The following is a 25,152-nucleotide window of genomic DNA, read 5'->3' on the forward strand; positions in this document are numbered from 1 at the left end:
AACAGAACATACTCTGTGACGTCTGTCTTAATTCTTAAGTTTATGTCCATTCATGAAAATATAACCTGACCTTGGTTCCTTGCAAGAATTCTTGAATGTTATTTTTTCACCCTCTGGTCTAATACGTCTTGATATCTTCCTCAGTAACTCTTCACTACGTTTCATTACACTCTCAAACGTTAACCTTCAGGTCAAAGAAAAATACTTACACCACCTGGACACAAGTACCGTACACCCTCATTACTTCCTAATTACACACCACAAACTGAAATATGTGAAGAGAAGGCTGCATGGGACTAGACTACAGATCAGTCCTGTTTTACATTTGTTTGTCACCTCTGAGTTTTTTTTTTACTCTAATACCGGATTTAGTTTTGGTTAGGTCAAAATAATCCTCTCTTAATGTTAGTAGGAGACAGACTGTGTCCGTCCGTCAGAAAGCGATTGTAATTCGAAGCATTTTACAGCTTATGAAAGCACAAAAAATGGGGAGAGTGGAAAGAGGAGAAAGTAAAAATGGGAGGAGAGAAGGGAGATGTTTGCCAATGCGTATATGACTCTCTGTTTGAGAGAGTAAGAGAGAGAGAATTGTGGTTGAGCAACATACTTAAATGCCAAAGAGTGAGAGAGAGAAACCTTGTTCACTAAAACATTCTCTCATATCTGCATTCATCAGCAACATTGCATTACTTCTCCACACATACAGACACATAAATCCTTTTTTATTCTCATTATGGCTTGTGGGATGCAGCAGTTAACCTGGAGAGGCCTCGACTGGGGATTCTGCCAGCTTTTCATCCAGATGACCCTGCTGCTCTCCCTCCTGTGCCCACCTACAGAGCCTGTTTCCTGGGACAATGACTCAAGCGGCAGTCCTGTGGAGGTAAGCATTATGGAGAAATGTGAAGAGAATATAAAGCAACATTCACTATGCAGGCAACAGTATTTCTCTTAAAGTATAACTTTATATTATATAGAGGACAGTCAAACTTATTTTTTGTGATTTACTGTTTTCTGCATAAACATCTTGTAAATATATCCTTGATATCTTTAAATAATATTGACTTAAAACAATCTTTGATGCCCTATTCACATTGTTACATTATAAGACTTTAGCCTGGATTTCCCAGACAGGGTCACATATTTTAACCGTTTAAAATCACTATTTGTTCTTATTTTTAGAGATTAAATTGTTTATTACTCTAAAATCTGAAGTAGATGTGCATTAAAAGTGTTGAGTCAGCTGCAGGAAATACAGATGACTACTGTTAGGATTAACTGGAGGGGAAAACATTGAATAACCATCCACTGGGAATGTTTGCTTTTTTTGTGTGAGGCCAGTTTTGCCAACATCATGGGAATTAAATGTCCCTGCATAGATAAATCATTCAAGGTCTCTATGAAAATCATATGGTTTTATGTAAGGGTTCAGTTTAGTGGTAAGGGAAGTAAAGTCCCCACCATGAAAGTAAAACAAAATGTGACCACAGCATAGGAGGCGTTCAGTCTTCATCATTGCAGTTGTAATACATTATGCTCACGTATTACACTTGAATTAATATGTGATCTGTCAGCCTGTGTGTGTAAGTGAGGAATAATGGAAAGATCTGTTTCCAAATCTTTAACATTCTGTTTTATTCGCTCAAAATTTGGGTGGTCTGTTAATCTGTGTTTTCTTGTGCTGTAAGAAAGCACATCAAATGTTGGGCTATTTTCAACCCAGCATTGGGTCAAAATGAGATGAATCCGAGCCATTGGGTTATTTTTAATACAGTGTTGACTTTGTGCCTTTCTGACCCAATGCTGGGTTCAAAATAACCCAGTGTATGCTTTAATCGTAACATGTCTATTTAACTGCACATTTGCTTTTTAATATTTTATTAAAATGTGCAAGAATAACAAACAAGAATAGAGACTGACCAAATGAGCCAAAGTATTATTTTTAGTGAAAATCAGCAGGGTCTGTGTGTCCCATAGCCTCTGTTTGCTTTTATGATTAGCTCCTGCCAGATAAAACAGTACGACAATAAGCCAATTTTTATTAACTTTTCGAAAAATATATTCATCTGGGTCATTCAGTTTGATTCTAATCTTTTTATTAATAAAATGTCATGCAAACACATCTACCGGTTTGCCAGGAAATGCACCAGATAGCTTCACAGTGGATCTGCTCTGCATAAACTCATTCACACCGGGAACAATAACTATATTAGTGCCCTAACCGGTTGACAGTACAAAAATGTTCATTCTATGCTTGCGCACATGTGCAAGCCCTTTAAAATCTAAATCATTTAAAAAAAAGTTTTATTTGACATCAGCTGGAAGTTATTCTAATGACATCCTATCACAGTATGTTTTTCATTACAGTATGTGCTGTGGACTCCACTATTCTCTTAAATTTTGAAAAATGTATAAAACTTTATAGTTAATGTCCTTGCTGTGAACAGGCCTTTATACCAGTGTTTCCCAACCAGGGCTCCCGAACCCACTAGGGGGCCTCAAGATGACTTAAAATTATTAAACTGCGGACCTGCTGGCTGATCAAAAACTGCATCATTAAAATGTTTTAAAAAAATAATATTTTTTATTAAAGGTACAATTTGTAAGATATTTGCAGTAAAATATCCAAAAACCACTAGTCCGGTGTTATATATTTTGTCCAGCTGATTACTAACAATATCTATAATGTTTTCAACTACTTGTAAATTATGAGAAAATTGCTGCCCTAACAGTGACACAGGGCAGTGCAGTCGCCTGTAAATGACGTTAATATCTACGTTACCCTTTGTTACCCCCAGAGGCGTCATGCCCATTCAAACTGATGGGGGAACGTGCCCCCTTGGTTTTTTGAGCCAAATGGATTTTGCATGCAACCTGAAAATCAAACAAGCGTCCATCAATCGGTAACTTGTCTTTAAATCTGTTTAATATGCACAATATTATTAATTCTGTGCTGCATCCTTGTCACTTTTCAGAGATTTTTGCCGTTTTGATAGTGTTTTGAACATGTTACATTACTTTCTGGCGGCAGGCGCTGCAGTCAGAGCAGCCGCAGACGTCATCAGTGTGAGCGCGCTCACGAGCTTTCATGTTGCGTCTGCATTTGGCTATCTTAGGAATTAAAACGTGCTAGAAACACTCACAACATTTTCAAACCCCAGTACGGTAATGTGCAGTTAACCTCCTCTGTGTAGAAAATGTATAGTTTAAAATGTGACCGTCTCGACGTTATATTAGTAGAAATTTCTAGATTCATCTTCTTGGCACAATGCCAAAGTTCGCCAGAGTTCACGTGGGCGTGGGATCACACATGCTCACATATGAGGTCAAATTTAATGCAAAAATCCGTTCCTCCAATCATTTTATCTAAACATATTTTTTTTTAAATCATTATTGAACATTAAAATCAATCACGTTGCTATAGCTTATGTCATTTACGTTGTTTATATACTTTATGGATTTAAAAAGACATTAATTTCATAATGCAGTTGTTGTGCAAAATGCATCAATGACACAATTAAACAAGTCATTAAACAAAACTTAAATAAATAAAACATGTCGTTTCTGTTTTAAATATGATACCAATATCATGTCATTATTCCGATTGAATAGTATTTGATATGAAAGTGAGTCAACACTTTTATTTTGGAGTTTTTGCATGAAGGCAGGGGCGCTCATATTGTTAGAAATGTAAGTGCCATGGAAAAGACTGAAAGCTCTATAATATAATTCGTTTGATGTATGTGTATGCACAAATTTCTGTGAACTGTGCACACTCTGCCCCCTTAAAAAAAATTGGTGCATGACGCCCCTGGTTACCGCCTTTACTGACGTAAAAAACACATGACAACTGTGTCTATATTTATTTATTTATTTATTTATAATTATATTATTCTCATGCCCACTCTCCCAATAAAAAACAAAACACGAAAGCAGTAGTTTGCCTCGTCATGTTGCGGTCGTCACGGTAAAACTACTATTATGCATGAAAACACAATAAAAATAAAAAATCAGTTGGAAAGTAAATATTACTTACCTAACTTAGATCGACAACTGGATTGGAAATAAGCTGATAAACTTGGTTGCGAGGGGGGAGGGACAACAGTTCGTTTTTTACGACAGTGGCCCTGTCCCAAATGGCGCACTTCATGTGGACTTTCGGTGTCGTGGCCTTAAATTGCGCGTTCTCGCGTAGTCTACGAGTCCGTAGGGTGTCCCATCTGTCATTTTTACGCTTTGAAGTGTGCTCATCAGCGCCTCCTTTGCCCCCTTGATGCGGTCTTCAGCGAAGCCCGCATTGCAGCAGGCTTCGCGCACTTTGCCAACCCAGAAGTCCTTGCGAAAGGGCAATCGAACCAATCAGACGACGGAAGGGAGGAGTTCACACTGACGGGCAACTTCTCTACCTATTTTCCGGTGTGATGCTCGAGTCTGTCCCAAAATACAACTCCGGTGCACCCACGTGGACTCGCATCAAGGGTCCCTAAAGTCTGGACTACGTGATGTCATCAAAGTGCGGACTCTGAGGAGGACCACAAGTCCGGAGTGTGCCATTTGGGACAGGGCCAGTGTGTTTGAAAGCATTTACTTCCAGACACTAGGGGGAGCTCGTAGAGAAATAATACGCAGACTTGCCTGGTTTCCCTTTAATACAATTTTTATTAATTAAAAAAAATTATTAATAAAATATTTTTAAAAAGTTGTGGAGCACAAAGTTTTCTATAAAATAAGAATTTTTTTATCAATTTACTTTAAATTATGTGGGTAGATGACTCTTTTATATTCAAGTATGCCCAATCTGTTTCTTAGAATTAAGTTTTATAATAAACATATATATTTTTTTTAGTTAATAACAATCTAGTCTAGAATAATACATTATATTGGGTGGGGGGCTTCAAATATTGTTGAGGACAATATGAAAACTTGGATGCCCTGTTGGATTCGCGCAGGACTGTGGGGGTTTGCGGGCAGATGTTTGTGGCGTGTGTGCAGGCGATGGGAGCTCGTGTGAGCTGTTTAGCGGGACGCGCTTTCTATCCGGGCTCTCAGTTGGCTACCACAAGTTCCTGGACATCCCATCTGGAGCTCAACGAATCAAAATACGAGAAACACAAAAGACCAGCAACTACTTGGGTAATGGAAACTCAATTCCTTAGCACATGACTGATCTCAAGGAAAGTTGCGTGAAAATAGTCACGAAAAATTTTATTAATTTATTTGTATCCATGGCATGAATTTCATCTTTTTTCATGCCTTGAGCACAAATGTCTTTTCATGTCACTTATCATTTCTATAAATAGTTTGTTGTGTCCGTGACATAACTTTCTTTTTGCGTTTCATTTTTTATGTATTGTTTTCTCATAGGTTTTTCCTATTTTCTTACCAATGTTGCTTGCGGTTGGGTTAAAATCACTTTCTGTTACATTTTTAGACATCCTAATCCAAACCCCAACTTCAACCCCAACTCCAGGCAAGAATAGTTTTAAAAGCGGAAGAAAAACATGTAGAAACCAATACATAAAAGTACATCCTAAATCTAACCCCAAGCGACAATAAGAAAACAATACATAAAATGCCACGAAAAAGAAAGTTGTGCCACAGATTTGAAAACTATTTATAGAAATTCCTACTGAGTGACACGATAAAGACATGAAAGCTGAATTTCATGCCATGGACACAAATAAATTAATCACATTTTTTGTGACTATAACACGACTTGCCGTGAGATCATGTTGTTTTTAATATGTTTAATATATATTAATGTGATCTACTATTTGAGCTGAGTGTGTAAAACATACACTGCTGAAAAATCCAGCTACAACCATAAGGTGGTGATTGATTCTTAACTGATCCAAGACTGTACGTTTATGTTTATGAACTGTGCTTTAAAACCAACATGAACCAGCAGAATAACAGGTGCCATGTTTTGGTCTGGACAAAGATATCTCTTAGCATTTTTGTTCATCTTAATGATGGCTACCTGCATGACCCAATGAAAGTATTTGATTTGAAATCTTCCATATTTGCCAAAAGACAATACAAAATTTTTTGGGGCCAATGACGTGATCCATAAATCCCATGTGACTAATCACTTTGAGGTCCCAGGAAATTTGCTCTTGTGGGTCAAACCTTGATCCCTTAATACAGTACATGAAAACCACAATGTTTCACCACCTTGCATGAAACATTTTTCTTTCTCTCTCTCTCTCTTTCTTTCTTCAAGCTCTCAAGACAGCAAATGGTGAATTCGTGATAAATGGTAACTGGGTGATTGACAGGCCAGGGGATTTCTATGCCGCGGGTACTAAACTCACATACAAACGACCCAATGAGATAAGCAGCAGAGCAGGAGAATCCATCACTGCTCCTGGCCCGACAAATCAGGAGCTGCATCTCTTTGTGAGAGACCACTCCTACTGTATGACATCACATATCGCCTTGAGAATAGATGACAAGCTTTGGGTTTAGAAAGTCATAATAACATGGGCTTCTGACTTAACATATAAATGTTTTTTTGCCTTTTCAGGTGATATATCAACAGCCCAATCCAACGGTATATTATGAATACATTTTACCCAGAGTCCATATCATTGATGTATATTCAGATACATATTCTTACTCCAGTGAACTTCCTCTGGGTAAGTATTACACATCCATTTGTTTTATAGTGTTTTAGTTTGACAATGATATAATCAAACACTTCCTTGGTAAAAAGTTACACACTTTTGTTGAACTGCCTTTAGTGTTCATTGCTAAGCATATTTGTTATGGCATTGCTTCAGTAACCTAATGGTGCATCACAAGATTTATTTCCAGGCCTACTGTTTTTGGCCCAAGTCTTCTCTAGCACATCCCAAAAACTTTGAACAGGGTTTAACTCTTGTGCATTGTTCAAATTTACTACCCTTTCAAGTTGTTAAACATGTTTTTAGATACATTTTTCAACCTCAGTACTGATGAAAACTTAATAAGTGATGTCACTGATTTGGGCTGATTTGTGAGGAACACAAAATGATTGATTTTCAATATAAAAAGTGATTAACTTAATGTACAAGCCAGAAATTAAGCTCTGTTTTTTTGCATAGGCCTACTAATGGGTTAATGGAGGCACAAGTTGATCAACCTTTAAAATGACAAATGCTACCTCTTTGCAAAAGTAAAAACCTCCAATAATCAAGAATGCATAATAAGGTGTCATGGCTCTGCAATCAAAAAAATGTCGTTATAATGGAAGTCAATAAGGCAAAAACGGCCACAAACCATAAATGAGGGAGAAAAAAATAAAATCTAATGCTGAACAAAAAAAGCATCAAAGCCAATGTTTTTACTAATCTTTGACATGCCTAAGGGGGCATGCACATCAAAGTTTTTATGCCCCTGGCCGGCGCATGTTTTAAATTGTTTCCAGTGGAAGCTCGGCGTTTTTCAAATAAGCCAGCAGCTAGCGTATTTTTTCCGCTCTCAGCTCTGAGCGTCAAGAGTTAAAAGAGATTCAACTTTGAGTGAAAAGCTCCGCTCGTCAATGTCAGTTCTCACAAGCCCATCCAATCACAGTGGAGGAGGGATGGGACAAGTATCACAACAACCAACCGGCTCACAGCTCAAGTATCACAGTTACCAAAGCGCTCAGCTGAAAAACAGCTGGCATTTGGCGTCCTCCAGGCGTTTTCAGCCGCGTTTAAAAGTTTTGGTGTGCACAACTCCAGTCCACTTAAAAATCCAGTCCACAATCACTTCTTATGAAAATGTGTAATTTTGTTTGTTTTTTTCCCAAATCAGTGACACCACTTATGAACTTGGCAATTAAAGAGTTAAAATCATGGAATTTTCCACTAACAATACAAAAGGGTAGTAAATTTGCCCAGGGCCGTCGCCAGAACATACAGAATGGGGGGGTATTATGTTTTCATGGGGGGGCACACTTCATAAAGTCAATGGCCGTTTCTCAATCCGAAGGCAGCCTCTGGAATCGCATATGCAAGCTGCATAGGTAAACAAGCCTGGTTTATTTAAGTTAACTGAGCATTACATTCGCAAGTCATAAGCATATTACAACAATTTACGAATAATTAAGAATAATAGTCAAATTTATAATTGTTCTGAAATAAGACCGTCTTCATGATGTTTACAGCCTACAAATGCCACCTTTGGAGGGTGCAGCCTTCGGATTAAAATAAACGGTCACAGACTGAACAAACTTATTTGAAATAGACAAAGTCAAGGACAACAAAACACATAAGTTACCTCACACATATACACGATGTAACGAGTCTTCAGTTCCACCAACAACGCAATAACAACAATACAAACCAGGTTGCAATAAAACAAACGTGATCTGTAGCATTTAAAAGTGTACTCACCCTAAAATAATCGCAGCGGGTCACAGGAGTAAAATCTCATAAGAACTCAATCTTTCCTCTCATGTTGATTTTTGCACATGAGTTTTTCTTAGACATGAGATAATGATAGCAATATACCCAGCAATAACCAGCTGCTCCTTAATGTTACGAAAATAAACCATGATTAAAACCATGGCCTACAGTTAAAACAAAAACAAAAAACGCTGAAGGAATAACAAGTCACATATAAACTTACAAAACTGTATGTATAACCATCTTCTATCATTTATATGTACTATGTACCATTCGACAACCAAACTCTTATTTTAATAAACAGAACGTCTAATTCAAAATATAAACGTATTGAAGGTATGCTGCTGGAGACTTGCCATTGGCTGTTGTATTTGAATAAACAATTAGGTGAGTCTAAGAAAGGATTACAGGGGCTATTTTGGTGATGTTTTATTCTAAATTTTATTTTGTTTCTTATAATTATGTTTTATATTATTTCGTTTAATGTAACAATGCGTTAAATTATATGATTTAAATTATAAAGATGTTTTTTTAAGCCACCGTTGTAGAAATCAGTAGTACATTTTCTGTGGTTAAATACTACTGAAGAGGGTGCCTATTCACCAAGACAGAGCGAGAACATTCATACGTAATGAAAGTGAGCAAGTTCACATAGTTTTTTTTACCTTCAATAATAAGTTTGACCATGAGTTTGGGGGGGCGTGGCCCCCTAAAGCACCCCCCCATGGCGACTGGCCTGAATTTGCCCAAAGTATATTGTTGAGTTTTTGAAAAATTTCAAAGTATTTTCTTTAAATATGTGTAAATATAAGATTTATCACCAAAAATAATTCAATTTGCTGAAACACAGAAAGTTGTGGCCAAATTAAGACTACAAAAAAAAAATTTGCCAAAATGGCCCTAACAACACATAATGGTTAACTCATGATTTTTTATGGCCAAAATCTTCTTAGTTGCTTTTTTGTTTGATGCAGGTCAGTAATTCGTCCATTTTGCTAAACATGACCATAGAAAGGTCTTTCAGCATGGTTGTTTAAGAAATGCACACATCAGTTGAAAGTTTAGTTTTTGAGGTGACAATTCTCTTTTATCTTTCTTATCCTCCTGTCTATCTCTCTTATTCTCCACTAGAGAGTCATGAGCTGTTTCCTGGACCTGAGATTAGCACTGATGAAAACTCAATGAGCAGTCCTCACCCTAACCAGGTTCCATTAGACCCTGTGACCTCTAAACCACTTCCATTGTACAGCTGGGTTGCCATGACAACAACATCCTGCAGCGTCTCTTGTGGAACAGGTACAAAGTTTAGTTATATAGTCAAAAAACAAAATGTGTGGTTGTTTGTTTTTCTTTGCCCGCTATTTAATTTAGTCTGCGTAAAGTGGTTTCCTAAAGATAATATTTACAATTTAATTAATGAAGCAGTGGGATCTGAGATAGATCAAATAAACAGAAAAAATAACAGATTCTCAATGATTTTGGCTATCAAGCATATAAACACATGGTCGTGTCTGATAAATGATGTTGTGTATTACCCGATTGTGACATGCGCACACACAATCGCACATTCGCTGTCCAGATCATCGCAGGAGTTTGTCCTCACTGTTTAGCTTCTAAATCAAAACCAGAGTAACTTTACAGTAAGCAGAGGTTTGTGCCTACAAATAAAACCAAAACTGTGTATTTTCCCAGGAGCAATAGGCTTTAGACATCACAATACATTGTTATGTCTCTGTTCGTTTTGTGTGTATCTCAGGCATTCGTCAGGTTCTGTTTAGATGCGAAGAAAAGGCCACACAAACTACTGTACCGGATGACCTCTGCACCCATGCCCATCATCCTGGTCCCCGGATAGAAGGCTGTCAATTGCAGCCTTGCCCAGCCTTGTGAGTTAACATGCACAACTATTTATACACTTGCATCTACTACAATTAGAGGATGTTTACACTTGGCATTAACATGCGTTTTTGTCGATCAGATCACAAGTGGACTTTCGACCACTTTCAACCACATTCAGAGGTAGTCGAAACCACTTTCGATCGGATCGCTTTGGAGTTGCGGAACGCATATGTGGTTGAATGTGTTCGAACAGCCACACGCGACCGCCTTCTCTCCGCCCATTTATCTAATCTCAGGTATTAAACACAAGTTTTACGTCTTTTTTGACTTCTGGCGTGAACATACGTGAACAGCGCTATTTTTAGCATTTCATTGATAAAACTAAAGCGGAGGATCTCCGTAGTTTCGTTTTGAAAGCGTGTGAAAGTTGCGCGATCCTATTTCATCAATTGCGCTGAAAATTCAGAGAAAGCTCTTACATACACACGTACAAAACTCTGTGCAGCGTGTTTACTTGCTAAACAAGCAGTGGACTCCGACATAATATTAGTTTGCGTCCATATAAACTCATAATTACTCCCGCTCGGGTTTGAATGACAGCAGAGAGACTCGCCCACCGTCTCACAGACCACCCCCTCACAGTATTCAGGACAGAAGGGGTCGAAAGTGGACAAAAGAGACGGATTTAAATACCAGGTGTAAACGTAATGTGTCTCTCTCGTCCACTTGTGATCCGATCGATGAAAACACATCTTAATACCAAGTGTAAACATCCCCTTAGTTCAAGAAGAGCATTGGGCACCACAAAGGACAAACTGTCCAACGGCTATGGAGTTTTAACAACTCTCCATATGGTCCGTGAAGAGATTTGGATACTTCTAGGATGGTTGTTTCCAAATCGTGCAGATGAGGAGCACATGGGATTTATAGCAAGCATTTAGCCAACAGTAAAACGCAAAATCACATCTCGGCATTCCTTCAATATGTATGTGTTTGTGTTTGTTTTTGTGTGTGTTATGTCAGCTGGGATGTCGGGGAGTGGTCCGAGTGCAGTAAGACTTGCGGTCCAGGTTATCAGCATCGTCAGGTGATTTGCCGGCAGACACAGGGACACCGTGGCAATAGCACAGTCGTCGTGCCGACCAGCTTCTGTGATGTTACAGACATGCCAGAGACAACCACGGTGTGCCAGCTGAAGATTTGTAGTGAATGGCAGATTCGCTCAGAATGGACAGAGGTGTGTAAAAAGGTTCAGGAGATTGGGGTAAAATAAGCCAGTTTAATTTAAAAAGCAATGTTTTCCTTCAATAAGTACTCCTAATAGTGCATTTGAAAAAATATAAAATGGATTTGGGATGAAAGCATACTAAACGCCTATAGCCTAATACCAATTCAGGGGCTGCGGCCTTTCAAGGCAGTATTTGAACACAAAATTTTCCCTGAAACTAAGGAACCATCAGGGCCAGCCCGAGGCATAAGCGAACTAAGCGGCTGCTTGGGGCCCCGTGGTTTTTTTTTTACAATTAAATAACTTAAACAAGTAATATAAATGAATTAATACAAATGAATAAATAAATAATTCAAGACAAAAAAATCTGATTTGCAGACAACTGCTGTATGTCTGCAGTGCTACTGTTTGAGTCATGCGCAATACAGACACCTCGAGTGCATTGACAATACGCGCAGGTGTGCAAGTGCGCGTAACTGTAATAAATGATGTCACAAAAAAATAAAAGTATGTATCCCTCTGGTGCCGAAAAGAGAAATTAGAAAAAGATAGAGGAGGAGAAAAAAGAGCAAGATAAAGGTATGTTTACATTTACAGTATGTTGCAGTAAGTTGTGCAGAAGGAACTTGTGGAGTGACAGATCACAGTTGATCCGTGATCAACCCACGGTTCGGCTCCCATGTGATTTGCGGATTAATACGCAAATTTATATAGGGAAAATTTATCATTTCACGTTTCAAAGGCTTGCAAATGTTAACATTTCAAGTGATTTTAAACCATTTGACCCCCAAAAAGGCGCTAAAGTGAGCAGGTTTCTGGACGCACATGCGATTAAATATGTCCGGTCCAGCACCCATCAGATAGATCCTCACTATGCACTTCAGAGATCAGAACACTTGATGTTTAAACTTTAGAAAGAGTTACGCTACTGTGTGTCATACTGTAGTCCATTAAAATACATTTGAGAAATAGAGCACTGAAAAACAATGTAAAGTTTTTATGCTGCACTGTTTGTAATTCGTCCTCCATCTGTGTGTGTGTGCACACGTGCGTTTAAGTGCACTCAGTAGTGCAAACATGGAGAGACGCATTTCAGAAAGCAAGCGGACATAAAATCTTTCTGTTCTTGACAGGGCACATACAAACAAAATGATCTCCACAGTACTCTTTTTCCAATATAAACATTTGTTTATGTCTTAGGTTTATGGCTTCTGCTTCTCTTAAAGAGACAGTTAGTAACCTCAATGAACCTACTTAAGTCTGTGTCATTAATCTTAATCAAACAATCCAAGACAAAGAAAAAATTACTTCTGTAGCTCTGAAATATAATAATTATATTTAATTCATATAATAAAGACAGTGTTATGATTCATTTGATTTAATTTCTGTACCTAATGCTAATTTTAATCCTTACTTAATGTGCAACTTTGTTCTTTTTATAAATGTTTATAATTTCTTTATTTTTCATATAACAAATTGGTGAGAGGGGGGCCCCCAAACAAATTCTGCTTAGGGCCCCTAGGCTCGGGCCGGAACTGGGAACCATAGATGTATTCTTCACAGCCTTGGCTATCCCAAGTTTCAATACGCACCCGTGACATCTGGGTATTTTCCAGTTAACTTTCCGCAAACAATCAATAACATCAGAGTCCCTTTAGACTCGATTATTTCTGATAACAAGCAAAATAAAAAACAAGTAAATTATCTTCAAGATCATAGCTAAAGTGACACATCTTGTTAATATTACATTTCTTTGACGATATGTATCATGATACATGGTTAGCGATGCAATATGTTGCAAATACATTGCAGTGCTGTGAACCAAGAGACATTTTGGGATATTTCCTATTTTAGTAATATGGACGTTTCAGAAGCAACAACATAAACAAACTACTTTTGTGGACTTAACGCAACTTCCAGTAGACTTTCACATTGAATCAATACCAATACCGACGAAAACACATCTTAATACCAAGTTTAACAGCCCCTGGGATATTTTTCCTCGCGTCGATGAAAAAGGAGTGTCTAAGCTACGTTTATGGTTGCTTTTTGTATGTGATTTTAAGCGGACATATCATGAAAATGACTTTTTCCATGTTTAACATATATCTGTGTGCTTCGATGGATCACAGGCAAAGGACATTGCAAATTGTTCAATTTTTTCATTGCTTTTGCTTTGTAGCTACTGGCAGCCAGGTTAACCTTGGCATGACACGGCCACCGTACGAGTTAATACGCGTTCCGAATGGGGGGGCTAGAAAGTAATATTCAGTTGGTTGTCATATAGAATTTCACCGCTAGATGGGAGCAGATCCTACACAGTGGAGCTTTAACCAATCAGATTGCAGGATTATATATAGTGTTTATGTTAGATTTAGGTTTAGGATTGGGTTAGGGGCTTATTAGAAATACTCCTTAAACTATTATTTCACACTAATTTGAGGGTTTAAAAATGGTTAGGGTTTGAGTTAAGGGTAGTTTGGAGTATCTTTGATTAAAATGTTGATCCAGGATCACATCTTACTTGGTGAAATCACGGCTACCATTTAATTCCAGTGAGCCTGTGTAGCTTTAAAGTAAAACAGATGCAATAAATAAAAAAGGTAGGTAACATTTTACATTAAGGTTTGTATTAGTAAACATTAATAAATGCATTAACTAATATGAACTAACAATTAACTATGTAGTTATCAGCATTTATAAATCTTTTTTAATGTTAGTTAATGTCAATACAATTGTTCATTTTAGTTCATGGTGCATTAACAAATTTTAACCATTTCAACATTTGATTTTAATAAAGTATGAGTAAATGCTGAAATTAACAAGAACTAACTAAATGCTGTATTGTTCATTGATAATACATGTTAGACAATGCATTAACTAATTGTAATAAATAAAACCTTATTGTAAAGTGTTACCAAAAAGTAATTTCCACTATGTTTTTATCAAATGTGGTAAAATTCATTCATTTGATGCCCCAAATACATTTTGTGGCCACACAAAGGGTCCCAACACCAACATTTTAAGGTGGTTCTTTTTTAGAAGAGGTATAAGAAAGGATGTTTTGTATTATTTATGTATTTATTTATTTAATTATTGTGTTTATTTATAGACTCGTGCAATATATTGCTTCCAGATTTACTTGTTTATTCTGTGTTTAGAGATTCTGCAGACACCCGTGAATACTAAGTGTTTAGTCATACAGTATAAAAAGTCCCTTAAATTGCGGTTTGGAAAAGCTCTGCTTCCAGTTAAATTCCTTTCTGTGCCTCTCTTTTCTCAGTGCTCGGTGCCATGTGGAGTAGGTCAGCGCAGTAGAGAAGTTGTGTGTGTGGATAACCTGGGCGACGTAGTTTTAGATGAGGAATGCAACATGGCCCTTCGCCCGCAGGACCTGCAGAACTGTGACAAAGGAGTGTGTGCCAGCAGCTGGTTTTACTCTCTTTGGAGTGACAGGGTAAGAAATCTGTGTGCATTTAGTTTTAATCAGGAACTAAAAAAGCAGCTTAGATATACTGGTTTGATTTTCTGGTTTAAAAGGGGTTTCAGACACTAGCTAGACTAGCTTAATCCATCCAAGACCAGTAACCCATCTTAGGCTTGTTCAGCAGGGCTTTATAACATCTGTTTGTGTCTATTTTCAGTGTTCTGCAGATTGTGGAGAAGGAAGTCGCAGTCGGTTAGTAGTGTGTATGATGAGTCAGACTAACTCTCTGCCATTAGACAACTGCAAAGAAGAGGATAAACCAGACAAGCTCATGCCGTGTGACCTGGGACCCTGCACACAGCGGGTGGAATGGTACACAGGACCGTGGGGACAGGTCTGTGGATGCGTGCCACTTCAATTACTGCTGTTTTATTCATCCAAATATGACAGTTTGATTCACCCTCATGCCATTCTAGATGCAAATGACTTCCTTTCTTTAGTTGAACACTGAATCATCTTAAAAATCATTCATAAAAATTATATCATGATATCTTTTCTTATGAGGGTAAACATGGTGAAGCTCCAAAAATATACAATACATGCATATGACAACTTGCGAGAACCAATGAAATTCAACGTTATTGCCATGCCTCCATATTTAAACTACTGTAACTAACCTCAAGGTTGCTGTGGACACGCATAAATGTGCTTTTAATAAATACACTACAATGTATCTATATGTTCCACAGTGTTCATCTGAATGCGGTAACGGTACACAAGATCGAGGTGTGGTCTGTGTTCTCCAAAACAACGACCAATTAGAAGTCACCTCAGATGACAGCTGTTCTCATTTGCCCCGCCCTCCAAGTGCACAGATCTGCAATTTGAAAAGCTGTAGTGCCCAGTGGTATATGACAGATTGGAGCTCGGTAAGTTCTTCCAAACACACAAACAAGGGAACACACAAATAAAATATAGTTGAAATGAAATATGCCTTTTCTGTCACAGTGTTCTCGCTCATGCGATGGTGGCTTTCGAGTGAGGGAGGTACGTTGTTTGCAAGAAGACTTGACCTTTAGCCAGGACTGCGACCCTCTACTTGAACCCGCAAAACAAGAGGAGTGTAATACACAGACCTGCACACCACAAATTGGTATGATTTTCAAGGTTTCACCTATTAGCTTCTTTGTCCAAGTTGCTCTTTTCCATACAATGAAAGTTAAAGGGAAATGGGACTGTTAAAGGAGCGGTGAATAATTTGTTATATAAGAGGTCATCGTACTTAAATGAACATCCTGCAAGTTTCAAAATTGAAAACGTCCGTGCTACTGAAATATAACAGTTTTTGGCACCAAGCCAGGAAAATATTCGATTCAGGAATGTGCCGAAATATGACGTCAGAGTAGAATTGAAACAACTCCCCAAACCCAAATACAACGACCACTTTTGTAGCCCCGCCCACAGCTTTGCGTGACACACGTGTGGGCCAGGGGCAAAGCAAACCATGCAAGTGTCTCAACAATCAGTAAACATGTCTTTAAAGATTGCCAAATGTAACCAAAATGACTTTTAAATACATTTTTCCTGAGAGACGGTGATCTGTTATGAGTAACCATGGAAACAGAGTCTTCGGTTGTGGAAGAACCATCTGGAAAACAACACAGAAGCTGTATAACCTTAACTCGGATACTCGGAACATAACATTAGGAATGGGTGGTTAAAGTTTGTTTTTGAAGAAGTTCCAGCTCGCGTGGGGAGTGTTTGTTTACTTTGTGTACCGCGGATTCATTTCGCTTACTGTGTTGTATACGGTAATTTAGGCAAGTTGCGTTTGTAAGGTCCAACACTCAACAAAGCTTTTTTATCATATAACTGTGGTATACAAAGTTATTGATAAGGACTTATCAGCCGCGGTTTAGATTCTGATGCGCGCTTACTGTGTTGTATACGGTACTTTAGTCACGTCAAGTTTAAAGCTTTGTTTCTACTTTACTATACGTATTGTCATTTATGTGTATCATCTTTAGCACCCAGAATCTTTTGTGGCTCAAACATATTCGTGTTCGGCTGCTATTTTTACAAATTAATGTTTTTAAAACATTTCCCCACATGTAACGACGGGGAATTAAGCTATCCAATCATAGCAGTGGGTCTTCAATGCGGCCCGCCCCTTCAAACGAACCATTTCTCCAGAGAGCCACTAATCCATGTTACAAAATAGCCTATTACTTATTGCTTTTGATGTTTTTGAATGTAAAAAAACGCGAAAATCATAAGTAGACCTCAGACAACAGTATAAAACAATAAAATAGACAGATTCATTGCCCCTTTAAACATCACAAGGCACCATAAAAGTGTTCATTCTGCTAGGTTTGAAATGTTGTCAGGATGAAAACATAATTAAAATAGAATGAAATGTTTAAGATGTGTCTTTGTCTCTCTCTCTAGATGATTCCTGCAGAGATATGTACTATAACTGTGTAGTGGTGGTCCAGGCTCGCTTGTGTGTGTACTCATACTACCGCACCACATGTTGCGCATCATGTTCTCGGGTCGCCCAGAAAGACACACCTCACAGAATCAGGTGATCAAGTCACCTTACCCTTGGGATATAACATCACTGCTCTCCTCTCAATGAACTATGATGTCCTTGAGTCTTTGAAGTCATGACATCATCTCTCACCCCTTCAGCTGGATCTGACACTGAGATGACATCACCAATCACTTTCTGTCTTTCATTTGAAAAAAAAAAAAAAAACTCAAAATATGCAGAGACTGCCCTTTTTATACAATACAAAGAGAATGCTCCATGAGCAATTTAGTATTTATTGCAAATAAAAATACTGAGCCACTTTTTTTTTTACTTTTCATCATGTTGCCTAATCTCTAAAAGTAACAAAAACTTTTTTCAATTTGTTAACCTTCACGTTTAAATAGAAATGTATAAAGCAAGGAAAGTAAAGATAGTACACCCACCAGGTAAAAATAAAGTATACTTGAATGTACTTAAAATATACTTAAATACCAGCATGTACATGTTACACTACAAATATGCTAATTAACAGTTATATTCTACTAGTACACCAAAAAAGTATACTAAATACCAGTATTACCTAAATAGAGTTTTAATGTATTGAAATAAATGGTGTCTCAAAATAGCACACCTGAGTACACTTAGATGTACATAAGGGTGTTTTCACATATAGTTTTTTTTAAAGGGACACTCCAATTTTTTAAAAAATATACTCATTTTCCAGCTTCCCTAGAATTAAGCATTTGATTTTTACCGTTTTGGAATCCATTCAGTCGATCTCCAGGTCTGGCGCTACCACTTTAAGCATAGCTTAGCATAAGGGGATGTGCACACCAAAACTTTTAAACACGGCTGAAAACGCCTGGACAACGCCTAATGCCAGCTGTTTTTAAGCTGATTGCCAGCTTTCTTCAGCTAAGCGCTTTGGTAGCTCTGATACGTTAGCTGTGAGACGGTTAGTTGCTGTGATACTTGTCCCGCCCCTTCTCTACTGTGATTGGACGGCCGCGTGAGAACTGACAATGACGAGCAGAGCTTTTCATCCGGGCGCCGGTTTTCAGCGTGGAAGAAAACCCCTAGCTGCTGGCTTATTTGAAAAACGCAGAGCTTCCATTGGAAACAATTGAAAACATGCAATGGCCGTGGGCATAAAAGTTTTGGTGTGCACGCGCCCTAATCCATTGAATCTGATTAGACCATTAGCATCGTGCTCAAAAATGACCAAAGAGTTTCAATATTTTTCCTATTTAAAACTTGACTTTTCTGGAGCTATACTCTCATTCTGGTGTAATAAGCAAGGAATTTGCTGCTGTAACATAGCTGCAGCAGGCGTAGTGATATTACGCACTGCCTGAAAATAGTTCCCTTGGTTACTTTTAATAACAGGGGACTATTTTCAGGCGCTGCTAAATATATTATTGTGCCTGCCGCAGCCATATCTGCCTAGAAAATCTAAACTTTTTATTTTCTGTCAGTCTTAGCACGCAATGTAACTACAGAAGAGTTAAGTTTTAAATAGGAAAAATATATAAACTCTTTGGTTATTTTTTGCGCGATTCACATTCACATCACAACTTCATATGAACTCAGACCCCAGCTTTCTGTAGAGTGGTTGATTTTAATATACATGTCTTAACGACACGCAAAGTGGACCTCATTACTTTCACATGTCAAACGGAAATTGGACCACAAAAGAACCTAAAAGCAAACCATACTCAGACCACCTCCGGATTGGGTGGGTCTGAGATCACTTGAGCCCTTTTCACACAGACATTCCGGAAAATACACAGAAAATGCATCCTGGATTTGTCCGGGATCGTTCGATTTTTTTTGTTCATTCACACTGACATGATTCGGCAACGATCCCAGAAGATATACAGGACGTGTTTGTGTTCACACAGACGCTTGTCTGGCAATTTTACGGGTATTTTCTGGGAACAAAGGTCTGTGTGAATGGGGTTTTGGTTTGTTCACATTGGAGGGCTTAAACAAACTAAGTGTGAAAACACCCTACGTTTATCTTAAGAAGTACTAAAGACTGTTTTTTGTAAATAATAAGAACAAAATTGTGTGTGTGAATAGTGTACTTAAAATGTATTTTAGTGCACTTTTTCTCACCTAGGATATCAGCAATAGTTTTACTACTGTTGTGAGTTGTAAAAATAAATGTTTTTAAATGCATTATAAATAATAGAGTTATAAATGAATGTATAATGTGTAAGGGCAAATTGAAATGATCAGGGATATGGTTAAAAATTAATGATGATGGGAGCCCAAAACAGCTTAACATTTAGTAAATATTTCTACATATCTTATCAACTTTATTATATTCAATCTAGATAACAGGATATATGCTACTTTCTTATATTACCTCTTTATGACTGAGTGGGCCAAGTTTCTGAACACTCAACAGGTGTCATTGATGTAAATGTGGTCGACTGTGGTAACGGATCTCGTTGTCAAAAAGTTACAGGTGTTTGGAATGAGACAATTTTTTGCAACTTGGTCTTGTTTCTTTAGAATGTTAGAAAATCAAAATATATTTACTGTACATGCTACATCAAATTGTATCAATTTTATATATTTTTTAAAGGGATAGTTCGGCCAAAAATGATATTAAACCCATGATTTACTCACCCCCAAGCTGTACGAGTTGCATATGTCCATCGTTTTCAGACAAACACATTTTCGGATATTTTAGAAAATGTTTTAGATCTTTCAGTTGATTAAATGTAATGTTACGGGGTCCACGACCTTCAAGTCCAAAAAAGTGCGTCCATCCTTCACAAAATAAATCCAAATGATCCAGGATAATAAACAAAGGAACTACCTTCCGGTAGCGCCGCCATCTTAGTCGTGTCCGCATTCAGGATGAGAGCTTACGCAGCCTATACGGAGGCTACTCTGTTGCTGCTCTGTGCCCCTGCCCTCCGAATTTGTCATACGTCACTAAGAAAAGTGCGTACACTACGCTAATACTCTCTCCTGAATACAGAGGAGTCTAAGATGGCTGCGCTACCGGAAGGTAGTTATTTTCATGTTTGTCTGAAAAACGCTGGACATATGCAACTCGGACAGCTTGGGGGTGAGTAAATCATGGGTTTAATGTCATTTTTGGCCGAACTATCCCTTTAATGATATGGACCATTAGGAGGCCATATTAATCTCAACAGAACAGACTAGCCTGACCTTGTATCAGCACTTCCTATATTGACTACGGTTAAGTTCTGAAACACAAAACCCATGAAACAGCATACGAAGTGTTGAATACATTAAAATCAAAGCCATGCTTTGACTCCATAATATTATTGTGAGTTTTAAATGTTTATACCTCAAGAAAAACAAGCATGTTTAATTTTTTTTCACATCAGCTCTTTGTGTGACATAATCTGGGTTTCCTTCATTAGAAAGTGAATTTTAAAATGATTGAAGCAATAAAGAGAAGAAAACATGCACTCGGTTTTGTGATTTATAGTGTTTCGAACTGAGATCAGTGTGTATTGGTGCTTGACAAATATAATTGAATTATGATGCATGTGTCATATGAACTACTTTTGTGGGGGATCTTTAAAAAAAAAAGTACCTTTGGATCGTAAAAGAAATCTAGTTTAGGTGGTCTGTTTTAATGGTATTGAATGAATCCCCCTATACAGTAATTGTATGTATTTTAAAAACGAGTGACAAAAGCAGTGTTATTTCTTTAGTCTATATTTCTGTAAATTTTCATCCAATGTTCGTTTCCTAAAATAGATTTAGAGAGATGTGTAATGTATATTACTTTCCAGCCAAGTCCCAGCACCCAGTACTTAGTCAAACTGACTTAATAGCTGTTTTAGTTTTTTTTATAGATCGATTTATTCTGTTGCCTTTTTCCAGCTCCCTAAAGGAGATTTACTTCCCTGAAAAACCCATGCATCATAGTTACACAGTCCCCATACAGTCAGATTTAAACATCACTTCAGTATTGTATATTCTGGCACTGTAACAAATAATGACATCTCCCTGCAGGCCTCCTTATGACATGGATGTTTTCTTTATTGTTATTATTGGCAATGTTTAACATTTAATTTTAATAGTGTTTCCAGTCTAACAAAGAGATATGGATATATTTATGGACAAGTTTCACACAGTATCATCACATTTACATTTTCTTAAGAGTGTATTATCGTGTTTGGTGGCAGTTGCCATTAAATACTCCTGACAAGTCATTTGAAACATATAAATCTACAAAAACAATATCTCTGTTGAGGAATAAACTTATGCTGCCCCCTCCAGGAATATCAGAGGAAACACATTTTTAACCTTCTGCACTGTATTTCTTAGTGCAAATCTAAGATTATGAGAAATAATAAAGCAAAAATTATCTGAATAAAGTTGTAACATTAAAGTATTTGAACTTGAACATTTTGAGAATACAATGGAAATTTGTCATACTGGTATTTATTCACTCATCTATTGTTAAAATTTGCATTTTTTCTAAAAAATTTCAAATAATATAAATCGTTCAGTTATACACACTTGCAAATTTATATAGCAAAAGAATATATCGAAATAAGTTAGTTTTAAGCTATCTGATCATACAATTTGTAAAGAAATTGATATTTTAATGAATATATTCATAGAAAACCTTAGATATTGCACTAGTGACAATTCATCATAAAATCTCTATCCAGCATCCTTTAGACCAGGAGTGGGGAACCCTGGGTCCTGGAGGGGCACTGTCCTGCAGAGTTTAGTTCCAACCCTAATCAAACACACACAGCAAAATCACCAGTGTTAAATTTTCAGGGATGGTGTTAAATACACAGTGTTGATGCTGTTTTAACACTATCTGGTAATAAAATAACACTGCCATTGCTAGGCCAGTGTTATATTCACAACAGTGTCAGTGTTAAACAAGGGTGTTATCAGATTTCACTCTGAGCGGTGTAAATCAAGCCACGCCTCCACTAAACATATCCTGTCAGGGATTTTACCGCCATTTTCTTTCAGAGGAGAACTGAAGAGATCAGGTAAATCAGTCTCATAATATTCACATGGTTTAGCTAAATTAAACTGTTATTTCTCTGTCTGACTCTACGCAGCCATATGCCAAAAAACCTAAATAAGATATTTTTCCCATTTTATTTCCCCTTTGTTCGTTATTTGGTTCCGTTTAATCAGAGCTACCTTGTGTTACGTTGTTCCCTTGTTAGTTTAGTATAAAGTTAAACTGCTAGCTAAAAGTTTAAAACCAAGAAGGATAATATTAACAGAGATATGAACGAAAGAATTGTACCAAGATAAAACGCGACATGCACTACAAATTGAAGGTATGAAATTAAGTTAAATGAAAGCTCGTTTATTCACCATATGATGCTCGTTATAAGGTAATCATATAGGCTAGATACCATGAGTTAACGAGGTCGTTTACATGCACGTGAGTGCACGGATATCGGTTAATTATTCAAATGACTGAAAAACACGGAGAAAACCGCAACCGCATCGTCATGTGTTTTTCTAAGATGTATGCAAACAGGGGAAATATCGCCAAACCAACAATTAATTTGACCAAAACCTCAAAATATATCATCATTTGTATGCACAGATTGGATGCATTGTGTGTTGTAAGCTTTTCGTGGCGCTAGATGTCAGACAGATGCAAATGGCAAATACATACGATAGTGTAAAACGTGTATGGCAAACATTTGTTTTTTTCTGTCATTATAGATGCTAGTTTGGTGAAAGTTCACACTCAGTGCTTCAAATCATTCAGACGAGATGCTGTTTTTAGGGCAGTTTATTAAAGAAGACCTGACATGGATGACTTCCAATGAGAAACGACTGCTAATACTTATATAAATTCATTACAGAAGGTAAGTTTATATATTTATACATATAAATCATTTTATTTGACATAAATGAACAGTTAACCAATCTTTTTAGTATATGTAGTTTTGTACATATTATTATTATTATTATTAATCTGGAAAGAAACTCACATGACCTGCTGCCAACTTTAATAAAAATATATTATCTTCTCATACATCGTTTTGCTATTGATGTCATATTAAATAGCAATCAAATTGATTACTATTTTGAAAATGTATAAATGAAGATTCATATTGTCTTGAGTGCTGTTTTTAATATAAAAAGAATGTTGAGTTTTCAGAGTCTTTATTGTCATTTTTGTGATAGGACCCTACCTGACTATATTTGAATACGGCATACCCATGAATTCTGGAACTGTTATTCCTTAACCCAGTTTGGAGGATAAGAGCTTACCAACTAGTTATGTGAGTACACACAGTACATTAGTACTGTACACTGTCTCTAACATGATTTATTATACTGAGATGATTTTGATTCAAATAACGGTTAAAACTGCACCCTTTTTGGTATTTTCTTGACTCTTTTTGTCTTTGAAAATCTGCAGAAATATGCTGAGGTGATGTATTGCAAAATAGCCAACATACAACAATATGGATGACCCTCTGTCTGGTCAACAGGAGTTTAAATATGGTAAGTGTACATGGGTTTGCTACTTTTACGGTTTTAAAGTTTAACTGTATACTCATGGTGTTTAAATTCTGTTTTGCTAGGACGGGACAGTGATGTGGCAGCTCTTCCCTGGCTCATTCACCTCTTGCCTTCATTTGTGAAAGGAAGAAAGAAGAAAGACTGGAGAGGGTCAATGTGCAACTGAAGCTACTGATTGTGCTATGTAAGTTTTTTTTAGTATTTTGTTCTAGTTATTTATTCAGCAGTTAGTTTGCTTGCATTGTTCACCCCATGTAAATGCATACAAGTTCATAAATACACATCAAATACACTCTTTTAAAACACTTAGGTGATGAGCATCAATCCATGCTTTGAGGGGGGATGAATCAGCACAGCCCTGCCTGCACTGCGTTGGGAACAGAAGTTGCATCCAGAATTTTTGCATCATTCTGGACCAAAAAGCCATTCCCTCCATGATGAAGACCACTGATGCAGCCTTCCACTACATCATGAGTAAAACAACTACAGAACTAAATACCAGGTTGGAACGTATTTAAGAAAAATGAAATGTCTTTTGAATTGAAATGTCTGTTTTGTTATGGAAAAATCTTTAGTATTGTGAAGGATAAGCATTTCTGCCTGCCAGTAAGGTAATTGCAGTGTATTTTAATGTTCAAGTTTTGAGTAGGGTGGTTAATTTTTTTTAACTCTCATTTGATTTATTAAAGACCTTATAAGTGGTTTTCATGTCACTGCGCTGTGGTATAAGATAACTTTCATTATTCCATACTGTATTCTGTTTCTAATTGTAGCTGAGGTATTTAAATAAGCAGTATTAAATGCAAAGTGTTGTGTGTATCAATGTAAATATTAAATGTGATGTACTTTAATAAAAAGAGGTTTTGCAATATTTCTTGTCATTTGTCTTTTATAGAAACAACCCATTAGCAACAAAAGTGGCTATTAATCAGTTTTTTAACACTTAACATTGTTGAATTCACATTACACCGGTGTTGACCTTAAATTAGGAGTGTTAATTTTTAACACTGTATTTCTGTGCCAACACCAGTGTAGTGTGGAAACAACAATGAATAGTGTTGAACAAAGTGTAAAATTTAACAATATTGAGTGTTAAATTAACATATAATGAGTGTTGTTAAATTAACACTACACTTTTGACTAAATTAACACAGTGTAGTGTGGACACATATACACACTTTTCCAGTGTTAAATTTGACACCCTGGGTGTTATTTTAACACCAGTGATTTTGCT

The 25,152-nt window shown here is 37.1% G+C and overlaps 1 protein-coding gene and 1 long non-coding RNA gene across 3 annotated transcripts; both read left to right on the forward strand.

The window, feature by feature from the left end:
- The first annotated feature begins 612 nt into the window (after positions 1-612).
- On the forward strand, positions 613-20,868 carry adamtsl7 (ADAMTS-like 7). Its single transcript, XM_065254673.2, has 12 exons — positions 613-883; positions 4,950-5,133; positions 6,224-6,399; positions 6,527-6,638; positions 9,504-9,668; positions 10,129-10,258; positions 11,235-11,448; positions 14,723-14,896; positions 15,084-15,260; positions 15,616-15,795; positions 15,875-16,019; positions 17,315-20,868. Exons 1-12 carry the CDS (start codon positions 734-736, stop codon positions 17,452-17,454), a joined length of 1,947 nt encoding a protein of 648 aa, XP_065110745.1. The 5' UTR covers positions 613-733; the 3' UTR covers positions 17,455-20,868.
- A 542-nt stretch (positions 20,869-21,410) lies between these two features.
- Positions 21,411-24,789, forward strand: LOC135735964 (uncharacterized). 2 transcript variants are annotated; one of them, XR_010527732.2, is made up of 6 exons: positions 21,411-22,411; positions 23,109-23,254; positions 23,577-23,674; positions 23,815-23,900; positions 23,981-24,102; positions 24,229-24,789. It is a non-coding gene; the product is annotated as an uncharacterized lncRNA (long non-coding RNA). The 2 variants fall into 2 exon arrangements; XR_010527731.2 differs by having other exon boundaries at positions 21,411-23,254.
- The last annotated feature ends 363 nt before the right edge of the window (positions 24,790-25,152 follow it).

Source organism: Paramisgurnus dabryanus, chromosome 4 (assembly GCF_030506205.2).
Source record: "Paramisgurnus dabryanus chromosome 4, PD_genome_1.1, whole genome shotgun sequence".
Lineage (NCBI taxonomy): Eukaryota > Metazoa > Chordata > Actinopteri > Cypriniformes > Cobitidae > Paramisgurnus > Paramisgurnus dabryanus.

Excerpts from the sequence above, each read along its gene's own strand:
- adamtsl7 (XM_065254673.2), top strand. The coding sequence starts at position 734 with ATGGCTTGTGGGATGCAGCAGTTAACCTGGAGAGGCCTCGACTGGGGA. Across the intron at positions 11,449-14,722 it reads TTCGCTCAGAATGGACAGAG|TGCTCGGTGCCATGTGGAGT; the intron begins GTGTGTAAAAAG and ends CTCTTTTCTCAG. Across the intron at positions 14,897-15,083 it reads ACTCTCTTTGGAGTGACAGG|TGTTCTGCAGATTGTGGAGA; the intron begins GTAAGAAATCTG and ends GTCTATTTTCAG.